The sequence below is a fragment of the Pelmatolapia mariae genome, linkage group LG12 (genome assembly GCF_036321145.2).
Source record: "Pelmatolapia mariae isolate MD_Pm_ZW linkage group LG12, Pm_UMD_F_2, whole genome shotgun sequence".
Lineage (NCBI taxonomy): Eukaryota > Metazoa > Chordata > Actinopteri > Cichliformes > Cichlidae > Pelmatolapia > Pelmatolapia mariae.
The window spans coordinates 16,802,395-16,825,947 of record NC_086237.1 but is presented as its reverse complement, the minus strand read 5'-3'; the positions used below and the strand labels follow the sequence as shown (position 1 = coordinate 16,825,947).

The following is a 23,553-nucleotide window of genomic DNA, read 5'->3' as shown; positions in this document are numbered from 1 at the left end:
TGCAGAAAATATTTAATTGCACACCTCAGACAAGCCTCTGATGATCTGTATTAACTCTATATAAGATGATAAATACTTTTCTTACACCTAAAAATTTTCAAGACATTGTTTTAAACATGATGAAAACTACTGTCTCTTTATCTTCTTTCATTAAACTTATCCTGCTTAATGTAGGTATCTCAACACACCAGGCTTTGAAGTTCAACAAGCTTGTGAATCGCTTATTCCCTTATGTTTCTGCCAGGAAAGCGATATTGCTAAATTCACACTCAGGTGAGATAACTTTATATGTGTTTTATTTTATTGTTTAACCTATTCTCATACAGGCAATTCCATTGAGACTCAATGTCTCATTTAAAATAGAGGCCTGTTTTAGACAAGCTTTACTCCAAGTTTGCAATACCCTGTCCTCTGCCTTGGCAATGCTTTGTCCAAATTCTGCTGCCAAGCTTTTGGCTACATCATCCAGGAGGTCTCATGTAACACAGGTTTAGACTGTCGGTTCAAGATGGTCTTCATTTGTTTGGAGCCTTGTGTGGCAAAAAACTCTGGCTACAAAGCAGCAGAATACAAATTTTGCATTTTTTTTTAAACGTCACTCTCTGCTCTAGTAGCCTTGTCAACCTTCCTCACCTTGCCACTTCACTGAAACTCTCATAGCTGCATCTCACTTTAGCTTTAGAAAGCCGATACCCTTCCCATTTTTTCCTTGTACACATGCACACAAACATGGTGTCATGTCTCTGAAACTCTGGGCTTTCCTGCACAAGGTTATTAACAGACAGACATGCAGAAAACAAGTCACATGAAGATAAAACATAACTTTAAGAAGGTTGATGTGTCATCCTGTCTCTTCCTGTTGTTTGGAATCCACTTTGGACTCAGTGTAGAGCAACACCACCCTCTACAGGTTCTTTAACCTTGATTTCATATTTCATTTTTATGAAATATAAGTCCATCCAATTCTTTTAATCGTCTGAGTCTAATATGCATAATTTATTCTGTTGTTATTATATATTATTGTGATTTCTTTAACTGAAAAAAAAATCCTTCTACATCTGATTTAATGATCAAATGGTTTGTTGTGTATGAGCCACTTTCTAAAATGCAAATATTTTCACCTTCTCTCTAAATCCAAAGAAGAAACTAAGGTCTAACTAACCAACCAACAACAAAGGATATTTAAGCTCAAATGTAATTTTTAAAAACATTCATACTTTTGTGTAGCCAGAGAGCAGACTCAAAACAGACTTAATGGCTCTGAATTAGCCTCAAAACCAGACATACTGGAGTCAGACAAGACCACTTTTACAGTATGTTCTTCAACAGTTTGCATCAAAACACAATTAAATCCAAATGACCAGCTGTGACCTTTCCATTAGTTTAATAAGAGGATATTTTCGTTTGTTTCTGAACAAGAAGCATCTTGAGTGTTTTTTTTTTAAAGAACTCACATCTTAACAAGTGCCATTACTTTAACAGTTAGAGTAAGTTATGAAGGTGATTTTATTTATTTCAAACTGTTTGACACATACTACGTGGTACATATTACTATTTATTCAGAAATGACGGGGATATATGTTGAAGAAAGTGTGTGGGAAAACAGTTTCATTGAACTGCTGGGTATGTAAATAAAGAAAATCTTAACCCTTTACCCTCCTTGAATCAAGGGTCCAGTTTACTTCTCCGGTGGGCAAGGATCCGGAGCTGGTGCATGAGGTTGAGAAATAGTGGCTAAATATAGTTGTCCTCGCCTCAGTGCAGAGCTTGGGCTCTGGAACCAGTTTCCTGTAGAGGGGCTGAATTCTGTTCCACTCTGGAGTTGGTTTAGGTAGTGGCGGTAATCCCACAACCAGACTGCGGACATCAGAGGTGAAGGGAGCTGTCAGGCTTATTGGGCTTATTGAACCCCAGGGGCAGTTGACAGGTACTGGCACAACAAGTGGAGTGCACCTTTAGTCGTAGCTGGGGCGAAAATTCAGTTGCATGAGGAATTCAGTAAGACAAAAGAACAAGACTTGCAAGACAAGACTCACGTCTCTGCAAAATTGCATGATGAACTGGGGTGGTGATTCTGGATTGGGAGAATGGGGTGATAGTTGCCTTCTTCAAGAAGGGGGACCAGAGGGGGACCCCCAAATATAGGGGGCTCACACTCATCATTTTCTCCAAGGAAGTCGATGCCAAGGTAGCCAAGGTAGCCAAGGTACTGCAGGGGAGACTCAGGAGGAGCAATTCAGTTTACGCCCTGGATGAGGAGCACTGGACCAGGTCTTTATCGTCTTGAGGATATTTAAAGGTGCTTTGAAGTTTGCCCATCCAGTCTACATGTGTTTTATGAACTTGGAGAAGGCTTTTAACTGAGTCCCTCTGGGTATCCCATGAGAACTGCTTTGGAAGTTTTGGGTTTCTGTGCTCTTGTTATGGGCCATTACGGGCCATTTGGTCCTTGTACAACTGCAATGAGAGCTTGGTCCAACTTTCCAGCATGAACTCATTCCCAGTGGGTGTTGGACTTCTCCAGGGCTGCCCTATGTCACCTATTCTGTTCATACTACACTATCAGACGTAGCCAGGTGGTATAGGCTCTAAACTTTGGTGGCCTCAGGATTGCCTCATCTTTGCTTTTTGTGGATGATATGGTTCTGTTGGCTTCATCGAACGATGACCTCCAGCTTGCACTGGAGTGGTTCGTGGCCAAGTTTGAAGTGACAGAAACTGAAATCACCAATCCCCCCCCCCCCCAATGGAAAAACTCAAAGTGGAGAAGTTTGAGTATGTCTGGGTATTGTCCATGAGTGAGGGGAGAGTGGAGCATGAAAAGAGAGACATGCACTTCAAAGTGCTGCTAAAAGTGGTTGAAATTAGTTTCGTTCAATAGGTGGTTTGGTTCTTCTTTAGAGATAGAATTAGGAGCTCAGTTATCTGACAGGGACTCGGAGTAAAGAGTAGGTGGTTCAGGCATCTGGCTAGGATACCTCCTGGACAAGGTTTTTTGTCGTACCGGGAAGAAGTCCTGGGGCAGACCTAGGACTCACTTGAGAAATTTTATCTCTCAGCTGGCTTAAGAATGACTCATCGTCCTCCCAGATGAGGTGAAAAAGGTGGCTGGGGTGAGGCAAGTCTGGGCTTCTCTGCTGAAGCTGCCTCCACGACATAAACGCAGGTCAGTGGTAGAAAATGGATGGATGGATGGAATGCTTTCAGAACACTGATAGATATTGGTATTGGTAGTATTTTCAGGTATTTCAGGTATTGTAAGGTGAAAGCAACTTTTCAAACGTCACTTTTCCTCTTCTCACGGAACCCCAGCAACTCAATCACAATGAAATTACACAAAGACATATGACAAACAGTACTGACCTTCACTTTGGCTGGCTGCTCAATTAACCCCCTCTGCTTTGGTCTTTCCACCTGCATAGTTACAAGTACACACTCGCTCATAAACATTCACACACAGCCACATAAAGGAAGTCATAACTGTTTTGAATAATTGATTGCTAGTGAAATTGTGTGGCTCTAGGGTTTCCAGGCTATCAATGTCCCTGTTTCGGGTCAGTGGGTGGCGAGGAAAAAGTAAACTTCTCATGCGAATTACTCATCATGTACCAGCCCTAAACACTCACCTCCACCCCCACACACATTTGGATAAGTTGCATCCTCACCTGAGATGCAGAAGATGTAAAAGGAGGGAGACCAGCGTAAGACCACTGAAACACTGTAGCTTTACTCTTTTTCTAGCTTACATGACCTCTGGATGGTGGAGAAATTCTTCCAGGACCATGAGAGGAAGATGCCTCGGGACAGTCTGATCACCTCTGAGAATGACAGTAAGCCCATTAGCATGCTTTTACATATTCTTAAGAGTTTTTATGACGGCAGTACATTAATTCTTTGTGGCTGGGATGATACAGGTCGATTAGATTTACAGGCCTTTACTGAAAAAAAAAATCTAATTTCTACACAAATATCAACATGTTTATTAGGGAAAATGCTGATATTGGTAAATACTCACTAGTTAAATAGAGGAAGAGCTTTTGGTCTTTGTGGTAGTTGTAGCTGTGATAACTGACTTGAGTGTATTTTTCTGACAAAACGTCCAAATTTATTGAGGCTAATGTTCAGTAAGATAAAGTACATTTACTTGATGTCTGCCTCTAATTAATAAAATCATTAAAACGCCAGCTATTGCCCAGCACAAAGATGTTTAATCACCCATTTCTTGCCTCCTGTTCACTCTGCTGCATATTTGGGAGCTGGCCTCTTGCCCTTGGCTGTCTCCCCCATCCTTGTGGGCTTAGTCATCCCGTCTCCCTTCATTAAGCCATTGTTTGCCTCTTTTGTGCCCTTTTGCTGCACCCAGCCATAATGACCCATGTGCTGGCCACTCCGGTTACACTAAGGACACACATCAAAAGGCCGACTACATAAATATCTGTTCAGTCTGTCAGTGGTCCTCTTTGTTTTCCTCTTCATCCCCCTTTAGTGCACAATAGTTCGAGGTGCACAATGAGGTAGGTTAAGCTCCACCAGTGAAAGGGTTCACTGTGGTACTGGAGATGTGAAAAAAACAAAAGGGCTGGATTTATAAAGCGGTTATAAAGAGGTTATCAGAGGATGAAGGGTTTAGTTATGTTGTAGAGAAGTCAGATGTATTTATCTTAAAAATAACAAATGCAAAGCTGCATGAAAAACACAGTATGATAATGTTAAAATGTTTTGTATCATAGGATACAATATTCAGGAAGAGAAAAAATAAATATTACTCATCTAGCTGCAAACCTAAAAAAGCTCTTAAAACAACATGTGGTTAGCCTGTGAAAAAGCAGGAAGCCTACATGTCTTGTTTTCAGCAAATCTTTCTTTTCTTCTTTCTTTTTGTAGTTTCTGTGTTTACAATATTACTTTATACTAAATCTGCACTTTGAAACATTGTACTGTATCAATTATGACTTAACATGATCAATAATGACACACATTTGTCAGCTTTTAACCAGGACATCTTAAACTTTCCAGTAATCTAATTATGATCATCACTCATGTTGATTAATTTAAAAAAGTTGTCTAAGACCTAAGTTTGTCTTTTATTGTGGTCTCTTAAATTAAAGGCATTACTTTAAAAGGCACATTCTTTGCTACAAATATGCTCCCATACAACTAAACTACAGTCTTAATTTTTAAATTCATATATACTCAATGGACACGCTATGGACACTTATCCTACTGGAAACAGCCATCAGAAGATGAGTACACTGTGGTCATATAGGGATCAGGGCACGCAAAATTTCAAAATCCCTGGTAGCCCTTCGGGCAGGGACTCTTCAGTTTTTGGTAGCCCAAAAATAAATTTAAGTAGCCCAAATAAAAAAGAGAGCAATTTTTTGATTGATGTTTTGTTTCCTTTACAATATTATACTTTAATGTATAATATTGTAACTGAAACAAAACATTAATCAAAAAATAGTTGAAACACAAATTACAACATTGTATAAAAAGTACAATCATCAACTCAAATACTTGGTTCTAATTGAACAGAAATTTCTATGAACTTGTAAGAACTGTAGAACAGGAATCAGTCTGTGTCAGATCCTGAATTTGAAATTTCCACTGGAGTCACGGGTAAGAGGCAAGTGGAACCAAGATCTAGGCCATTTGCTTTTTGAATTTTGCAAAGACTGCTAAATTTTGCCAGTGGTAGTTCACTCCTTGCAACATAGTACGCTGTTATTAACTGATTTTTCAGGTTTATTTTTAGTATGTTAATTGCAATTTGTGTTTGTTCCGGGAAAGATATTGCAGATTGAGCAATAATGCATTTCTCATGGGTTCTAATGGGGGCCTTTCTTAAAATTACTGGTCCCAGTAACAAAGGTGCTTGTCGACTCAGAAATCGAGGGAAAACCAACAACACACCCGGCAGAACATTATGTTATTTACACGGGTGCACATAAGTGGTCCGCAGGTGCGCATTCACTGTCAAAATAAAAGACGCGCACCAGATAAGAAGTTGCAACGCGCGTTAGCGTCCATATAAAAGCCACTGTTTTTGTCCGCTAGGCTAGGGTGGGATTTTCACGGCACATTCTGCACCACATCTCTGTGCGTTCATCATTTGTTTGAAGCCAGCTCACCTCCTGCAACCACTTTTCCGAGAATACGCGCTTCTTTTGTGGTTCGGACTCCTTCTGACATTTCTTTGGAGGTGGAGGAACACCAAAGTAATTGCTTAAAGGAGCTTGCTTCTTCGACATGTTTAAGAGTTCTAAACAAATGTCTGTCCTCCTCCAGAAAATCTTATGTACGCAAACACGCGTTGCAACTTCTTATCTTGTGCGCGTTTTTTATTTTGACAGCGAATGCGCACCTGCGGACCACTTATGTGCACCCCTGGTTATTTAGCTTGTCATATTCCAGCCACAGAAATTCTTTTGTCCATGAAACCATAAAGCTGCACTTTCTTTTTGCCTTATAGTCTGATTTGTCATAACTTTTCCGTTTTGTGGTAAGCTTTTCTTTGGCTGTCACTTCTTCACCCTGACCGGTCTTATTTGGCTCAGCAGAACTAAAATATATATCCTGCTGCCTTTACACACGCACTCACATAACGCTCAGCGATTCTCTGCGCGATCAACCTCTCACATGTTTAAGCTTGTCATGTTTGCATAGTAAGCTAACGATTGATAAGACGATGTCAGAGGAAGTGGTGCAAAAATTATCGTCACTCACCAATCAGTACTGTCGCTCTCTATACACAGTTCGCGCGATTGCAAAGTGAAAGCAAAAAACAAGCGCAAATTCTGGCTCACCGATGCCAATGACATAATTACCCAGCTACATTTCCGAAAGAATGCAAAAGCATTGACATATATTTTTCCTTCCTATGATAGCCCGACGGGCAGGGCAGAGATAGATTTTGGTAGCCCGACTGGAAAAATCGCTAGCCCCGGGACGTCGGGCTAGCGATTTTGCGAGCCCTGGGGATGGACATGTTCAGCAACAATACTCAGGTAGGTTGTGGAGGTTGTTTAAAGGATGATATTTAAGGGGCCATGAAAAACCTGATATGTCGTGGGACTAATAAAGGTTATCTTATCTTATGTCGATAAAAGGCAGGACGGATTCATGCTTTTGTGTTTTTACAACAAATTTTGACTCTACAATCCAAACATCACAGCAGAAATCAAGAAGCATTAGATTAGGCAATTTTTTTCTAGTCTTCTATTGTTTTACTTGATTTTTGGTTTTGGTGAATTGTAGCTTCAGTTTGCTGTTCTTAGTTTACTGGAGTGGCACCGGGTGAAGCCCATCTGCTTCAGGTTTTGTTGTGTTGTGTATTCAGCTTTGCTATTCTGCATATCTGGGCTGTTATGACGTTTATTGAGTCACTGTTTCCTTGTTATCAGATTTAAGCAGTCTTGCCAATTTCCTCTTACCTCAGACATCAACAAGGCTTTTTCACCCAGAGAAAAAGCCTTGAGAACTGCTGCTCACAGGACATTTTCAAACCATTTTCTGTAAACACTAAAGCGTCTCTGAAACACTCAGACCATCTGGCACCAATGACGACGACACATTCAAAGTCGCTTAGAGCAGCTTTCTTCCCGATTCTGATGCTCAGTTTAAGCTTCAGCAGGTCACCTTGACCTCGTCTACGCGTCTAAATGCATTGAGTTGGTGCCATATGATTTGCTGATTAAATATTGACTTTAAAAGACAGCTGAACAAGTGTAACTAATGAAGTGGCCATTGACTGTATCAAGCTGGGACTCTGGTAACAGAAAATAGAGGGGAGCCTCAACGTTATGAAGCTTGCAAAGACTTAACGGGTTCCAATGTGATGAACCCTCATCTATTTGTAGTGTGCTCATATCAAACTTCCCCTGATGATTAAAACAAAGTTTACTTTGTGTGAGAACATCATTTTTAAAAGACATGATACCACAGATTATCGAATTTAAAAGTGAAGCATAAGATAAACTGATTATGAAGCAAATGCAGTTATCATGGCTAAGATGAAAAAAACAAAACAAGGTATACTCAATTCTTTAATTAATTTTCATTGATAAAATATCTGTCTCCCATTGTTCACACTGAACTGGATTTTGCAGGTACTTATGCAGATGAAGGTTAGATTAATCCCTGAAAGGCCCTAGTCTTCAGCTCGTTTATAATGGTAAAGTTAAAAATACCTTAAATAAGCAAAATTACTAAAAAAACAAAACAAAACAAAACAAAAAAAACCTTATTGGACTTTATTTATGTTTGACTTTTGGCAGAAAAATAATTCCATACGCGTGTTTCGTTTCTTCACACAGACGCTCCACTACTGTTGCCACCAACACACTTTGAAAATCATTTGAAGTTTTATTGATTTTCCTCAGTCATTACAGTACTATCATGCCTTAAAACATGTGATAGCATGAGAGAGGAAAGGAAACTATTTAATTTAGCACGAGCCAACTTCACAGTATCAGAAGATAACTTTCTGTGAGCATCGCAGTGAGAAGAAAGCAACAGTACTGACAGATCGACAGTGTTATGTGAGTATAAATAGTAAGAAGTTAACAAAAAGTAATGTTTAAATGTCAACTGCAGGTGAACAAGATGCAGATTTGTCCTTGCAAGAGGAACATGAGAGTAAAACACACAGAACAAAAAGAAGAGATGGTGACAGGCAGAAAAAGAAGAGGAGAAATGAGAGAAGAAAAGGAGGAACAAGGGCGGCAGAAGGGGAAGAGGATTTACAGGCCGTATCTGAGAAAAGAGAAAGAAGCAAGAGAAAAAGAGCTAAGAGTAAACAAGAAACAAGCAGAAGAGAGAACAACGAAGAGGAAGAAGCTCAACTGACAGGTGGCAAGGGAACAAAAGCAAGAAAGGATATCAGAAATGAAAAAACACGCAGAATGGAGAAGGAGGAAGTGCGAGAAGTTGATGAAAATGTTGATAAGGGAAAAAAGAAAGAGGGAAGTACCAAAAAGGGAAAGAAGAAAGAAGATGGAGGTAAACAGCTGGTAACGGAAAAAGCCCCAGACGTAAAAAAGAAAAAGCACAAGAAGGCTGAAACAAGGTAGTGTATCATCTTATAATTTCACCTTATCTATGGAAAACTCTGTCATTTAGACAAAAAAGGGCCCTAAAAAACATTAAACACAATACTACTTAATGCTTCAGTTCAGAGCCAGAGACTAGGAGTGAAGAGGACGATGATGAAGAAGAGGACAATAACAAGGATGTGGTGAGGCCGGAGTGTCTCTCTCCAGAGGAGCTGGAGAAGCTGAAGGAGGCAGTGGATGAGAGGAAGAAACTGATCCAAAGTCTAAGGGGAAAACCCTGGCCAATGAAAAAGAAACTTGTCACTTTAAGGTACTTCATACGGATAAATCATTCTGATTCGTTCTGCTGTAATTCAAAATATCAGAAGTATTTTGAACTCTAATATTTGCTTTTTTATTACAGGGAGTCTCAGGAGTTTGTGGAAAAATATGAAGGCGCCTTGGGAAAAGGAAAAGGCAGGAAGCTCTATGCATACAAAGTCCTGATGACCAAGGTGAGGACTTACTTTCACTTCTTTATGTAATCATTAAATAGCATAAAAAAATACATGATTCATTAAAAAAAAAAAAATTCACATCATTAGAAATGGATGAAATTCCAACGGGACTTTGAAAACTTCAAAACTGCATGCATCCCATGGGAGATGAAAATAAAGGAGATTGAAAGTAGGTGTGCTTTTATTTTTTAAATACAAAGGGCTGCTCAATAGTCGCATATATCATTTCTAATTTCCAAGGCCTTATCTTTTCTGTGAGAAGCAGGATAGCTTGCATTGTGGTTTTATAGCAGATGCACATATCCATTTGTTCATATGTTATTTTGTACTCTGCTCTGCAGGTCATTTTGGCTCGTCAGTTGCCTCATACTTTATCTTTCTGAGGTGGATGTATGGCATCAATATGATCTTGTTTGGTCTGACCTTTGGCCTGGTTATGGTACCGGAGGTATGCTGTCTTTTTTTTCATGCACCGCACCTGAATTTTGTCTTTTGCATTTCCCCCCAAAACAATGCAGTCCTTGTCCATGCATTTTGCTAACAGGCATTAATGGGGCGACCTTATGGGAGCATGCCAAGAAAGACTGTCCCCAGAGCTGAGGAGGCCAGTGCGATGGACTTTGCTGTTCTTTGGGACTTTGGGGTCAGTGGGTATTATTTTATTTGTCTTTGTTGGCAATTTCTCCTCTGATGTAGTAATAAATAGTCACCCCCAATTAAAGTATCGTATCTACAGGGTTACGCACAGTACTCAGTCCTCTTCTATGGCTACTACAACAACCAGCGTACGGTTGGCTGGCTCAAGTTTCGTATGCCTCTGTCTTACTTCCTGGTTGGTGTCGGTACAGTGGCCTATAGCTACATGGTGGTCATCAGAACGTATGTTTGCTATGTCTATATACAAAAGACAAATCTCTTCTATCCACAGTGTTTTAGTGAATCATGTACTCACTTTTAAATTAAAGGATGGCACGTAATGCAAATGAATCAGGGGTCGGCGATGATAACAGCTTCAATTTCAGCTGGAAAATGTTCACCAGCTGGGACTACCTGATAGGAAATGCTGAAACAGCAGACAATAAGTTTGCTTCCATCACCACCAGCTTCAAGGTTAGTGCAGCTCACTGTCTGCTTTCCGGTATGCTGATTAATGCAAGCAAAGTATCATACAGTACATTACATTACACTCTACCACTTCTTCTACCACTATAGGAGGCAATCTTAGAGGAGCAAGAGAGCCACAAGGATGACAACATCCATCTGACTCGATTCTTGCGTGTGCTGGCCAACTTCCTGGTCTTGTGCTGCTTAGCAGGAAGTGGATACCTCATCTACTTTGTAGTGCGCCGTTCTCAGAAATTTGCCTTAGATGGACTGGAGAATCACACGTGGTGGGAAAGGAATGAGGTAGACGCGAGAGAAAGAGAGAGGGAGAATTAATGAGAAATAACATTTACAAAAGGAAGTTTATGAATAATTTTGGCAGCAAGCAAAACTTGCTGAGGTTTAAATGTTTTGAACACACCATAATATTTAGAATTTGTCCTGCAGTTCTTGTCCAAGGCCAAAATAGTGACAATAAAAAGTGCAATCCAAACCCAAAGAAAGGAGTTTTATAGTTTAACATAATCACTAAGGAGCATTCTGGGAAAGTGATCAGGTCATTTGGAGAGGGGCGTGGTGGGTGAGTCCAGGTAAGATTCTTTACACAAGGTGAGAGCAGGTGAGAGTGCGGTGAGTATTTCTGGAGGAATGGACCAGTTTGACTGTGACAGGTAAGTTAATCTGAGAAGTGAACTGCTCTATGGGAACTGGGGAACACTGGAAAGCATCGAAATAAAGGCGTTAGACTTTAGAGTTTACAGGAGAGCATAAAGAAGCCTGCTTAGCAGTCAGGAGAAACGCGCAATCTGGCTGGATGTTGGAGATGTTTCTTAAATATTGGCTGATGATGAAGCAGATAAGCAACAAGTTCCATACCTGAGCAAACTCACCTAGACCCAGAGAGGGTTAGAGCACCAAAACAAAAGCAAACCAGTGCGAGTCCAGGGCAGTTACATTTATTTTCCAGCTTAAACACACTAAAATTATTGTTAGATGATGTTTAACTTAGGATGAAAAAGCACAGGTGATCTGTTTGTATTGTGGAAGATTACACATTACAAGAACTCTCGCTCACAAGTGAACAGGTTGTTTTAAATTCTAAAATTTCCACTTAAATTTATGGTGTCATAAGAGATTAAAAAATTTGATAACTGTCACATTGTCATCCTATAAAATTCAAAAATAGATCTAAATGTTGAAGTTCGTTAGCTGTAGCACATACCATGTGTTCAACATAAAGCTGTTTGAGGTGAGTTGTTAAAATATTCTCAGTTTACTCTGTGAATTACACTGAGGAAGAAATTTTAAACTGACATTTTGAGTTATGTGAAAAATAAAGTTTTCACAAGACTTTATGTAGACCTGTGAAAAAACTACACGCTTACTCCTCCCACAGGAATTAAGAGGGTGAGTAGAGGCCAGGTACTGCTGATCAAAACCGCCTGAATATCTGAACATCAGCAAGTGTGAACACCTCCATAAGAGGAGAGGTTTTGGTAGTAGACAGGCCTCAGGTAGCTTGTTAAATTTTAAAGTTCATGACAGTACAGTGAGAAAAGGACCTAATAAGTATGGCTTGTTTTGAAGACAGCAACACAGTTTACATTTGTAAATTTCACCTGAACAAACCACAAGGCATCTGGAATAATGTCCTCTGAACTGACAAGACCAAAGTGGAGATGTTTGGCCATTAGCACCATGTTTGTGAAAAACCAAACACAGTAAAAACCAAACACAGAATATCAGCAAAACCAGCTCATACCAACTATTAAGCATGGTGGTGGAGGGCTGATGATTTAGGGTTATTTCACAGCCACAGGAACTAGGACCTTGCAGATATTGAACTGAATAAATGCATACTAAAGTATTCTAGAGTCAAATGTTCATCAAAGGACATCTGCCTGAAAATCTGTCTGAAAGCTAAAGACCCGCCTACAAGCTGCATCTCTGCAATCATGGCGTGTACTTAGTTTTCACAGGAGTGCACACCGTTCATGTCAGTGGTAATATTCTGCCCAGATTTACAGCGATCACAGCCACCAGCTATTCAGTTGCATCAAATGTCATTTTTGTAAGGCGTTATACAAAGTTACACGCTAAACAAAAACCCATGCACTCCCAAGTTGTCCTCAAAGTAATTACATTAGTTTTCTGATGTATTTCTCAGGTGAACATGGTCATGTCATTACTGGGGATGTTCTGTCCAATGCTGTTTGATGTAATCAGCGCCCTGGAGAACTACCACCCGCGGGTTGCCCTGCAGTGGCAGCTCGGTCGCATCTTTGCCCTCTTCTTGGGAAATCTCTACACCTTCATTATTGCACTCATGGATGAGATCAACCTTAAAGTGAGAAGTCATTGTGTATCGATTTATGAGATTGTAATTTTATAGGATGATTAATCCGAAGTGTTTGTCTCAGAGGAAAGAGGAAAAGGTAGTGAAGTTTAATATAACCATGTGGGAGGCCAGTCTTTACAATGGCACCGTTTCAGAAAACAGTACTGCTCCACCCGTCACGATCCACCCTGCTGATGTGCCCAGAGGGCCTTGCTGGGAGACAATGGTAGGCCAGGTCAGTGAGCATGTGTGCGTCTGTACTATTATGTAACTAAGTGATGTAATTGTTGTTATGGCATTAGGCTGTGGATACCAATAAATAAGGAAATGATAAAATGAATGACAACATGAAACAATCACATGAATATAGTGGGTAAAATAATTTAACTGCAATGAGGGGCCACTGGACGAGGCCATGAAGTATTTAGCCATGTTTTGTTTGGAGATCAAATCATTATTTCACTCAATGACATGCAAATAAATTAATACTTCTGAGCTGTCTCTCTCCATTAAAACATAACTACCATAAAAATCAGACTCTGTGCATTTCCAAAGAAATGAACAAACTTACAAATTCAAATAATTATTTCCCCCGTTATTATAATGCTTTAGTTGAAAATCAAAGTAAACATTGTGGCTGCAGTGTGTTTGGCTTTGTACTTTAGTTAACTTTGTATTAATGGATTTCTGTTGGATTAACTGAGGAAACATGCTCTGATCTTATTGTTAAAAGCGATAAACATTACAAATGTTCAGGGGCTTTTATGTTAAAATAAAACTGTTGTTTTCAGAGTGGGTGATGATGTTAATTTTGATGTTGACAAGAAATTAACGCTAAATGATTTCTTCATTTGTAGGAGTTTGTTCGCTTGATCATATCTGACACAATGACAACTTACATCACACTGCTGATTGGTGACTTCCTGAGAGCGGTTCTTGTTCGTTTTCTCAACTACTGCTGGTGTTGGGACCTAGAGGCTGGCTTTGTGAGTCATCTTTTCTATCACTTATTTGTTACTCGAATTTAAAAATGTCACCCTTTGGAGAAAAAAAAAGTGTGGCAAAAGTAATAGTTTCCTTTAATTTCTCATTTGTAAAAGCCATCCTACTCTGAGTTTGACGTCAGTGGGAACGTTTTGGGCCTGATCTTCAATCAAGGAATGATATGGTAGGAAAGCAGCAATTGTTTCACTCAGAAGATTCTTATTTCAGGATGGTGTTTTACTTTCAGCTAGGTTCAACATGGTTTTCATATTGATAAAAGCCTCTTACTAGCTCAGCATCTGTCCTGCTTTTTCTAATCTTTGCTTTCAGGATGGGTTCCTTCTATGCGCCCTGTCTGCCTGCCTTAAACGTCATCCGGCTCCATGTCTCCATGTACCTGCAGTGCTGGGCTGTTATGTGCTGTAATGTGCCACAAGAAAGGGTCTTCAAAGCCTCTGGCTCCAACAACTTCTACATGGCCATGTTGCTGGTCATCCTCTTTCTGTCCACACTGCCTGCCATCTACACCATTGTCTCCATCCCCCCTTCATTTGACTGTGGACCCTTCAGGTAATGACACTATTTCAGGGTATCTAGCTTTAAAATATAAATGACTTGGGTTTTTATAACCACTACCATCTTTTTAATAGTGGTAAGAACCGCATGTTTGATGTGATCCACGAGACTCTGGAGTCTGACTTTCCTCCATGGTTTAGCAAAGTTTTCAGCTATGCCTCTAACCCTGGATTGGTGCTACCCTTCATACTTCTTATGGTGTGAGTTAACAGCTGCTGTCATCATTTTTTTTCAGTGTTAAAGTGTTAAGAACTTTGGTGGTAAACATGTGTTATTTTATCTTTCAGACTGGCCATTTATTACTTGCAATCTACATCCAAAAGCTACAGAGAAGCAAATGTGGAGCTGAAGAAAAAGCTACAAATGGTAATTTCAGTTTTGTTTTTGCTCTAATGTAGCACTCACTGCTGTAGCTGTTTTGTGGTTTCTCTGACCAGAAATTGCACCTGGATAGCATTCAAAATCAAGTGACGAGTTTTGAGCGTGAAAAATATCCCAAGAAATTTCATGTATGTAAGTTGGATGTTCTCTAGGTTTGTTTTCATAGTTAATTTTAGCAGTTGGTATGCTTTCAAACAGCACTGAAGTTCACAAAGAGACCGCCTGAGGCCACTGTGATGCATGACTGCTGTCACGCAATTGTATTAGTGTTATCTCTCCAGCAGAGAGCAGCAAAGGCTGACAGTTCAGATCTATCCAAAACCCACTACAGGTTCCACCAATAACAAATCTGCAGAAGAGATGCTGGGTAAATGTACGTGTTTGCTCTGAGTGATCTGAAAAATAACACGTGTTTTTTTTTTGTTTTTTTGTTTTATCTCTTGGGGATTTTTTTTTAAGCAAAATGAGGAGAACAAGAGGAAGAACAAACAAGCAGCACTGAAAGCTCAAATGGATTTGGAGGAGGCCAGAAAGACTGCACAAGAGCAACAAAGGAACAACAATGCTTCAGTACAGGATCAAGAAGGTGAGTCTTTTGAATTCAAATATTAATAAATAATATTAATAAATATTAATAAAGAAGGTAAACCTGAAGATTTAAGATGATTTAAGATAATTCACAGCTTCAAGATTCGTCTTATTGTTTTAGGAAATTTGACTTTGTTCTGAAATTAACAAACGTAAAAGTAAAAGTTGGGATGCTGTAAAATGGAAATTAAAAACAAATATTAATAGCACCATCAGTGCTATATTAATATCAAACACTGGATTTTTTTTTCAGCTTATATATCAGCTTATTTTGACAGCAACACGTCTCAAAAACCTTGGGGCAGGGCCACGTCCCCTCTTCTTTTAACAACTGTCTGTTAACTTCGGAGAATTGATGAGAGCAGCTGCTGGGCTTTTGGGAGAGGAATTGATGCTAGCTGCTTAACAATCCTGGGTCTTCAAATGTCTTTAATGGGCAGAGGTCTGGACTGCAGGCAGAGCAGTTTAGCACCAGAATCTTCTACTATGAAACCATCCTCTCCTGATAGACTGTCATGCTGAAATATGCAAGGTTTTCCCTGTTGCTCTAAAACCTGTATGTGTCTTTCAGCATTGGTGGTGCCTTTCCTGAATATGTAAGCTGCCATTTCCATAGACAGCGATGCATCCTCATACCATCAGAGATGCGGGCTTTTGAACTCTTTAATGATTAGGGTCAGGGGCGATTCTAGGTTCAAACTTTTAGGGGGGCTCAGTTCCCAGTCATAATGTCCTGCATAGAGTGCCTTGTATTTAACATTAATGTAATATGCTGTTTACAAATATCGTCAACCCTTTTCACCTTTTCAACCCCAAGTTACCTAATTAGTTGGATGATCTATTGTAGTGTTTCAGAATAATTCAGAGTGAATAATCAGAGATTTCAGTCTAATCCACCCATTTTAAAGTGGAGCCTTAAAGTGATCAAACCTGTGGCAAAGGCTCAGTTATTAAAGGAGTTTAAGAAGTAAGATGAAAAACATGCACAACATTATGTCAGTCTCTAATTACATAGAGGCAGTCCCCCAAATCATCAAGCACTTAAAGTAGCATTATTCAGTATAGACACTGGAAAATCACCCTGCCACTCCATAGACTGTAATAGTTGTTTTATATTAAAGTTTCTGAATTCATATAAATACTCCCTTTGTTATGCAATCTCAGCACAGAGCAACATGTACCCCAATTTCAGTCATCCTGTCCAAGCCATGTTTAGAGTGGGGTGAATCCTGTAAAATGCTGCCATTCATACCAATTTACTCTCTTTAGAATCTCTGTCTTGTCTCTCGCTCTTTCCATCCTCTTCACTCAACATGGCCGCTAACTTTCTGCTCCTTAATTCAGATAAAACTGAGGTTATTGTACTCGGCCCTGAAAATCTTAGAATTATGGTATCTAAGCAGATTCTTACTCTGGATGGCATTACCTTGGCCTCCAGTAATGCTGTGAGGAACCTTGGAGTCATTTTTGACCAGGACATGTCCTTCAATGCACATATTAAACAAATATGTAAGACCGCTTTCTTCCATTTGCGCAACATCTCTAAAATTAGAAATATCCTGTCTCAGAGTGATGCTGAAAAACTAGTTCATGCATTTATTACTTCCAGGCTGGACTACTGTAATTCATTATTATCAGGATGTCCTAAAAACTCGCTGAAAAGCCTTCAGCTAATCCAAAATGCTGCAGCAAGACTTCTGACAGGGACTAGAAAGAGAGAGCATATTTCTCCTGTATTGACTTCCCTTCATTGGCTTCCTGTTAAATCCAGAATCGAATTCAAAATTCTGCTCCTCACATACAAGGTCTTAAATAATCTGGCCCCATCTTATCTTAATGACCTTGTAGTACCATATCATCCTATTAGAGCACTTTGCTCTCGCACTGCAGGCTTACTTGTTGTTCCTAGAGTATTTAAAAGTAGAATGGGAGGCAGAGCCTTCAGTTTTCAGGCCCCTCTTCTGTGGAACCAGCTTCCAGTTTGGATTCGGGAGACAGACACTATCTCTACTTTCAAGATTAGGCTTAAAACTTTCCTTTTTGCTAAAGCATATAGTTAGGGCTGGACCAGGTGACCCTGAATCCTCCCTTAGTTATGCTGCAATAGACGTAGGCTGCCGGGGATTCCCATGATGCATTGAGTTTTTCCTTTCCAGTCACCTTTCTCACTCACTATGTGTTAATAGACCTCTCTGCATCGAATCATATCTGTTATTAACCTCTGTCTCTCTTCCACAGCATGTCTTTATACTGTTTTCCTTCTTTCACCCCAACCGGTCGCAGCAGATGGCAGCCCCTCCCTGAGCCTGGTTCTGCTGGAGGTTTCTTCCTGTTAAAAGGGAGTTTTTCCTTCCCACTGTTGCCAAAGTGCTTGCTCATAGGGGGTCATATGATTGTTGGGTTTTTCTCTGTATTTATTATTGTGCGATCTATTGTACAATATAAAGCGCCTTGAGGCGACATTTGTTGTGATTTGGCGCTATATAAATAAAATTGAATTGAATTGAACTAGAAAATAACAAACATATAATCTTATAATAATTATTATAAGAGCAAGTAAGGGATCCACAATGGACAACAAGACAACACACAGCTGTGAAATTATCATTAATGACTGTGGGTAAAACAGAAGCTACGGCTTTATAATTTTTTTTATAAATTTGACCACATGTTCACTCTGACTCGTCTCTTTTTGCTCTCTCTCTCTCTCTCTTTGCTGTCATCATCCCTCTCTATCCTCTTCTCTCAGTCTTTGTGCCGTCACCGAAAAGTTAAATGTGAATGAAAGACAAACGTCAGTTTATAGTAATATTAAGACTTATTTGCGGTATTGATGACAAGCCACACTGCTGAAGCAGCAACACCTCTGTATGAGCGCGCTGTAACATCATGACATCAACAAGACTCGATATTAAACCTGTTTTCATTCTATCCTGCACTTCTGCCAACAGATAACTTAGGAAAATGTCACATCTGAAGATAATTCCAAAAAAAGAGTACTAAGATCACAGTTATTATTTTGGTTACTTTTAGGGGTGCTCTGATTACATTTGAGGGTGCTTGAGCAGGTCTAAACTTGCCTTTGCAGAGGCTACAGCATCCATGTTTTCAATTCATCTAAGCACAATGCTGTTGTCCACCATGGCTCAGTCTGTTTTAAATAGGTTTTGACCCAGAGAAGACAGCATGTCTTCTTTGCATGTGCTTTAATGTCCATTTGTGGGTGCTCATGAGAGTTGGGAAAAGTAGACACATTCTGTGCTTAAGTAGAAGTACAAATACTACTGTTAAAAATACTCCAGTAAAAACTGAAGTACTGATTCTACTAATTTACTCAAGTAAAAGTAAAAAAAAGTACTGGCTCTGAAATATAGTCAAACCAAGAAAGTAAAAAGCAGCTCTTTGGAGGAGGTTTCTATTTTTTTGCAAAGCTAACTGAACCTTGTGCTATATTAACATAATGATAAAATAATGTCAGTAAATGTAAATACAAACTATAACTTTATTTATCTAGTATATATAACATATAGATATATCTATATGTATCTATTTTCTGTTGCCTACATTATAGAGGTTGACGTTGCTTCTAAACAGTAAGATGAGCACAGTCATTGTACTGTACACATGAAAGTGCTTGCGGTTTCATGTGAGAAATTTGTAGACAAGTTTTTTGCAGATTGGTGAGCCTCTGTTTATCTTTACTTTTGAGAAACTCTGCCTCTCCAAGACACTCTTAGAAAGAACCCAATCAATGTTACTGACCTGTTGCATGTTAACCTTCTGAGATAGCATGACAACTTTTGCTGAATTAGCTAATGAGATATTTTTTTCAAGAATAGAGATTAATCTGGATCACGGAAGCAGTATTAATATTAGTCTTTGTAATATTAGCAGTAAAGGTTTACAGTGTGAACTGTCAAATGTTATTTTTCCCACTGGATTATACTCTGTGTTGATGGCGGTTAGCAGTGTCATTGTTTTGTCTCCACATCTGAAATCATAGATTCCTCTTATTTTGATTGCAGATGATACAGATATCCACGGCAGCGGTCAGAGGTCGTATCAGGAAAAGTATGGATGCAACCCTCCTCCTCCTGTTGGAGGCAGAGGACGCCAGATGCCATCCAGCAGAGACCCTGGCTCAAGGACCTACAACCGTGGCATCCACGGGCCTTCTGGATACCTGCCTGGTTTTGCTCGGCAAAGTGAGCCCAGGATGTACAGGGTGCCGAGCCTGCAGAGACACTGACACAATGACACAAAACAAATATGGGAAAATCAAGAACTTTACTGAGAAATTCATGCTGGACTGATAGTAGTTAGTGCACATTAATTGCTTCTCATGAATAAGTTTTTTTTCCTTTACAGTCTGTGTGTATGATGAAAAGATAGATGAACTGAACTGTCACTCCTTTGTTTACGAAATACAAGTTCAGAAGAGCAGTGCTTTGTTTTCTTTTTAATTTTACATTGATCTTCTCATGCAGCCCTTGTTTTAAAGCTATTAACCAACTAAAAGCACCCTCTGGATCTGCAGACTTCCAACAAGGTCAACAGTCCACTTCTCTATGATGTGTAGAACCATGTTTTTAGCCTGGAAATTTCAAATACCGCAAATATCATCTGTATTTCCTAAGAATGGCTCCAGAGTCCAGTAACCTAGTTTTGTTTTGGTAGATCACAATAAAACTGTACTTTCTGTGTTGCAGCTTAAGCCAAATTTGACTGTATTCATCTGGACTGATTTTATTGAATGTGGGGAAAAACTAGATTGTGGAAAAAAAAACTCTTAAGCTTTTTTAAAATAAATTTTCAGATGCCTTGCTTTGAAATGATCTTGATCTGTGGAATCCAGCAATGCCTCATCTTTATTCATATATGAATAAAACTCAACCGTTTACTGGTGCTACAACACCAAAATATAATGGGGTCTTCCTTCACTCATTCGCCCCTCCTTCTTCAACCTTTCAAAGTATCCAGCCTGGTAGTTTCTACAAAATCCTGCTTATGGACAGTCAAACAGCACTGAAAACACAAGACACGTGGTGGAGATAACCTTGATCAGCTTTAAACCTCTAGTAATTTTGTTATTTTTCAGAATTCTAATAAATTTAAACGAGCATATTTTTCCTTCAGACTTTTAGGCTCTGTACAGCTTAGACCTGTGACTGGGCCAAAGTATTAAACTATTCATTAGACACGCAGGCCATTTAACCTAGCTACCAAGGTTTAAATGAATCATTCACCTCTTGCTGGACCTAGATGCTCAGCTTGACTCAAATTTTTTTATTTACATGTGGTAAATATGATACAATCAGTGAGTTTTAATTGCCACATCATAAGCCAGGTTATTAATTTTTGCCAAAGCAAAATGAACAAAACTGTGCCAAAAATTCAGATTTGACCCTCATCATGTAGCAGAGATATCTGACTCGTATCATCGGATAAATGAGCAGCCTTATCAAGTGTCCCGACAGCTAATTGCACTCTGCACTTGCTGGACACTGAACAGTCCTGTCAGTCAACCTGACATTTAAATCAATGACGTAACACCGTTAGCCAAAACTAACAGTGATGCATCATTTATTGAACTTTAGTAACATGACAGTCTATATGTATACTGATTCATCTCAGTTTTGTGCAGATTTGATTAAAGTTTTAGATCTGTACAATTTACAGGTGGCTGCTGAGGAATAACTGTTGTTTCTACATTATTTATGACAACAGGCTAGCAAGCTCATAATGCAACAGACTTTCAGTGTCAGTCAAATCCACTTCTACTGATGCTCATGATCAATTCATGGCAAGTAAGCATTAAGTATTAATTCTGCAGTTATTTGAGATCCTGAGAATTGAGTAAGTCCCTATGCTTTGTTCTTTCACTGGCAGCCAAGGGGCTGTCAATCACAATATTTAGTGAAAGCTGACGCAACTTTGATAAGCAATAAAGAATCTGCATCCTCTCTGTACACCAAGACTCAGTCATAATCTGCCCCACACTCTATTTGTCCAGGTAATTCCAGTCCTCTGATGCCCCCTGTTTCACCCTCCTTCTGGAGTTGTGTTTTGGCTCTGTCTCAGTGTCCCTCTCTTCTGGTGTCCCTCTCTTCAATGTGGCAGAAAACTGAGCCATGACAGGTTGCACATTACCGGATATCTCAACGTCAGGTGATTGCAATGGGCATCTTTTATTCACTAATAACAGAGAAGGAAGAAGTGAGGCATTGTGATAGTATAAGCACTGATTTGATTCCTTGGAGGGTGTCCAGTTTTGGGTTTGAGAGCAAAGGTCAGTACGGTTGTCTCTCTAGCCCTGCCTGAGTTTTCACAGAAGACTCAACATGCTTCACAGAAACATGTGAAATTGTTCAGACCAAGCACAGGCAATGCTCAAGTGCCAAAAACTGCACTTGAAGGAGCCACTTGAGACCAGCCCTTTAAACAAAGTCAGGCCCTGATAATGAGCAGCGTTTCACTAGAAATAAGCATGTGTACAGAAATGTTTACACAGGAAGTGGAAGCTCACTTCAGCTTCACTAAATGGACCTGCTGACTGTGTTTTTGGTATCAGTGCCTTTTGGAGCATTTGATTAAACGATCAATTCTATGATTGCTTTGGGTGATAGCCTGGACTTTGAGCTTGGGCAGTTCTTTACTTGTAGATGCTGCCGCAGAACCTGAACCCGGTTACATATACCTGTAATTGTGGAGAATTACCCGCTCGTGCTTTGCAGAGACCTTTACAAAATGGTGAAAAATTTCTAGATTTAAGTTTTATCCACATGTATCAAATCTAGGCTTTCTATCTCTATCTGTCTGTCCGTCCAGTGGACAACCTCATGTTTAGCAGCATTCAGCAGTGTTCGTTTAAGGAATTCTTTCAGGCAGTTTTATCACAAACGACTTGTCAAAACACTGAATGAATTTGACCATGTCACGGCGAGTAAGATGAGCCGTGTGGAGATGATAAAGGAGGATCCAATTGCAGGCACTTGTAAAGGTGTGAAGGTGGTTTATTGAATAAATGGCAAAGGGAAAATGGCAAATGAAGACAAACTAAACTATACTGGAAAACAACTAAACTACAGCGCAGAAACCAGAACACGAACATGAACGAGGGCGAACAGAGGCAGACGATGGTAGACAGCAGGGAAACACACAGATGAAGCAGGGTGGATACACAGACGGACCAGCAACTACAAAGACAGAGGACGTGACTTAAATACACACAGAGAAACACAGGGAGATTACCCACAGGTGGGGAACACAGCTGGGAATAATCAACAAGACGAGACAGAGGTAAAACTGAACACACTCACATGAGACGCAGACCTTCACAATAAAACAGGAAACGAGAACACTACACCAAGACACAGACCTGACACTGAGAGACAGACAGAAAATGACACCTGGAACTAAACCCACACAAAACATGAGAACACAAATCCTAATCACAAATAAACAGAAACATGGAACTCAAATAATAATCTATCACCATCATAATCATCACCACCACCAGTATACAGGAAAAATCCATCTTTCAAAACCAAAACATAACAACTCCAAAAAGCTGGGTCGAACCGACCCAGAACCATGACAGACCAATCAAAAATTGATACTTCCTGTTAATTTAAACTGAATTTATTTGCAGTTTTGTTTCACTTTAACAGAAGGAATGACAGCAGCTATCACCTTCTCTTATTATTCTACTTTAACCTAAAAATCGGAGCCATTATTGAATCAACAGCTTGTGAAATTATTTGTCTTGCCTTTAAAGTAACATAACTGATTTTTACTCCACTAGTTTGCTCGTTCTACACCTTAGAGGATGTTGTGTATAGTATTTAAATACAGCGACTTGTTTCACTCAGGATTACTTAAGCTTTCATCCAACTTTAATGTGGCCCGACCTTTATTTCTGCATTTGCTTGGGTGTCTCCTTACGGGGTGGCAAGTAAGTGAAGGCGACCATCAGTTTTCCTTTTCAAAACGGTTTTGTTGCAGTGCTAGATGTTGTATATGACAGTGACTC

General features: G+C 39.6%; 1 protein-coding gene across 1 annotated transcript; it reads left to right on the top strand.

Annotated features, from left to right (window-relative positions):
- The first annotated feature begins 3,745 nt into the window (after window positions 1–3,745).
- Window positions 3,746–20,294, top strand: tmc1 (transmembrane channel-like 1). Its single transcript, XM_063489883.1, has 19 exons — window positions 3,746–3,830; window positions 8,596–9,067; window positions 9,172–9,363; window positions 9,457–9,547; window positions 9,638–9,719; window positions 9,892–9,998; window positions 10,095–10,193; window positions 10,287–10,429; window positions 10,516–10,660; window positions 10,763–10,957; window positions 12,822–13,001; window positions 13,075–13,227; window positions 13,850–13,978; window positions 14,093–14,160; window positions 14,307–14,546; window positions 14,627–14,752; window positions 14,840–14,918; window positions 15,393–15,519; window positions 19,547–20,294. Exons 1-19 carry the CDS (start codon window positions 3,758–3,760, stop codon window positions 19,768–19,770), a joined length of 2,925 nt encoding a protein of 974 aa, XP_063345953.1. The 5' UTR covers window positions 3,746–3,757; the 3' UTR covers window positions 19,771–20,294.
- Window positions 20,295–23,553: the final 3,259 nt, after the last annotated feature.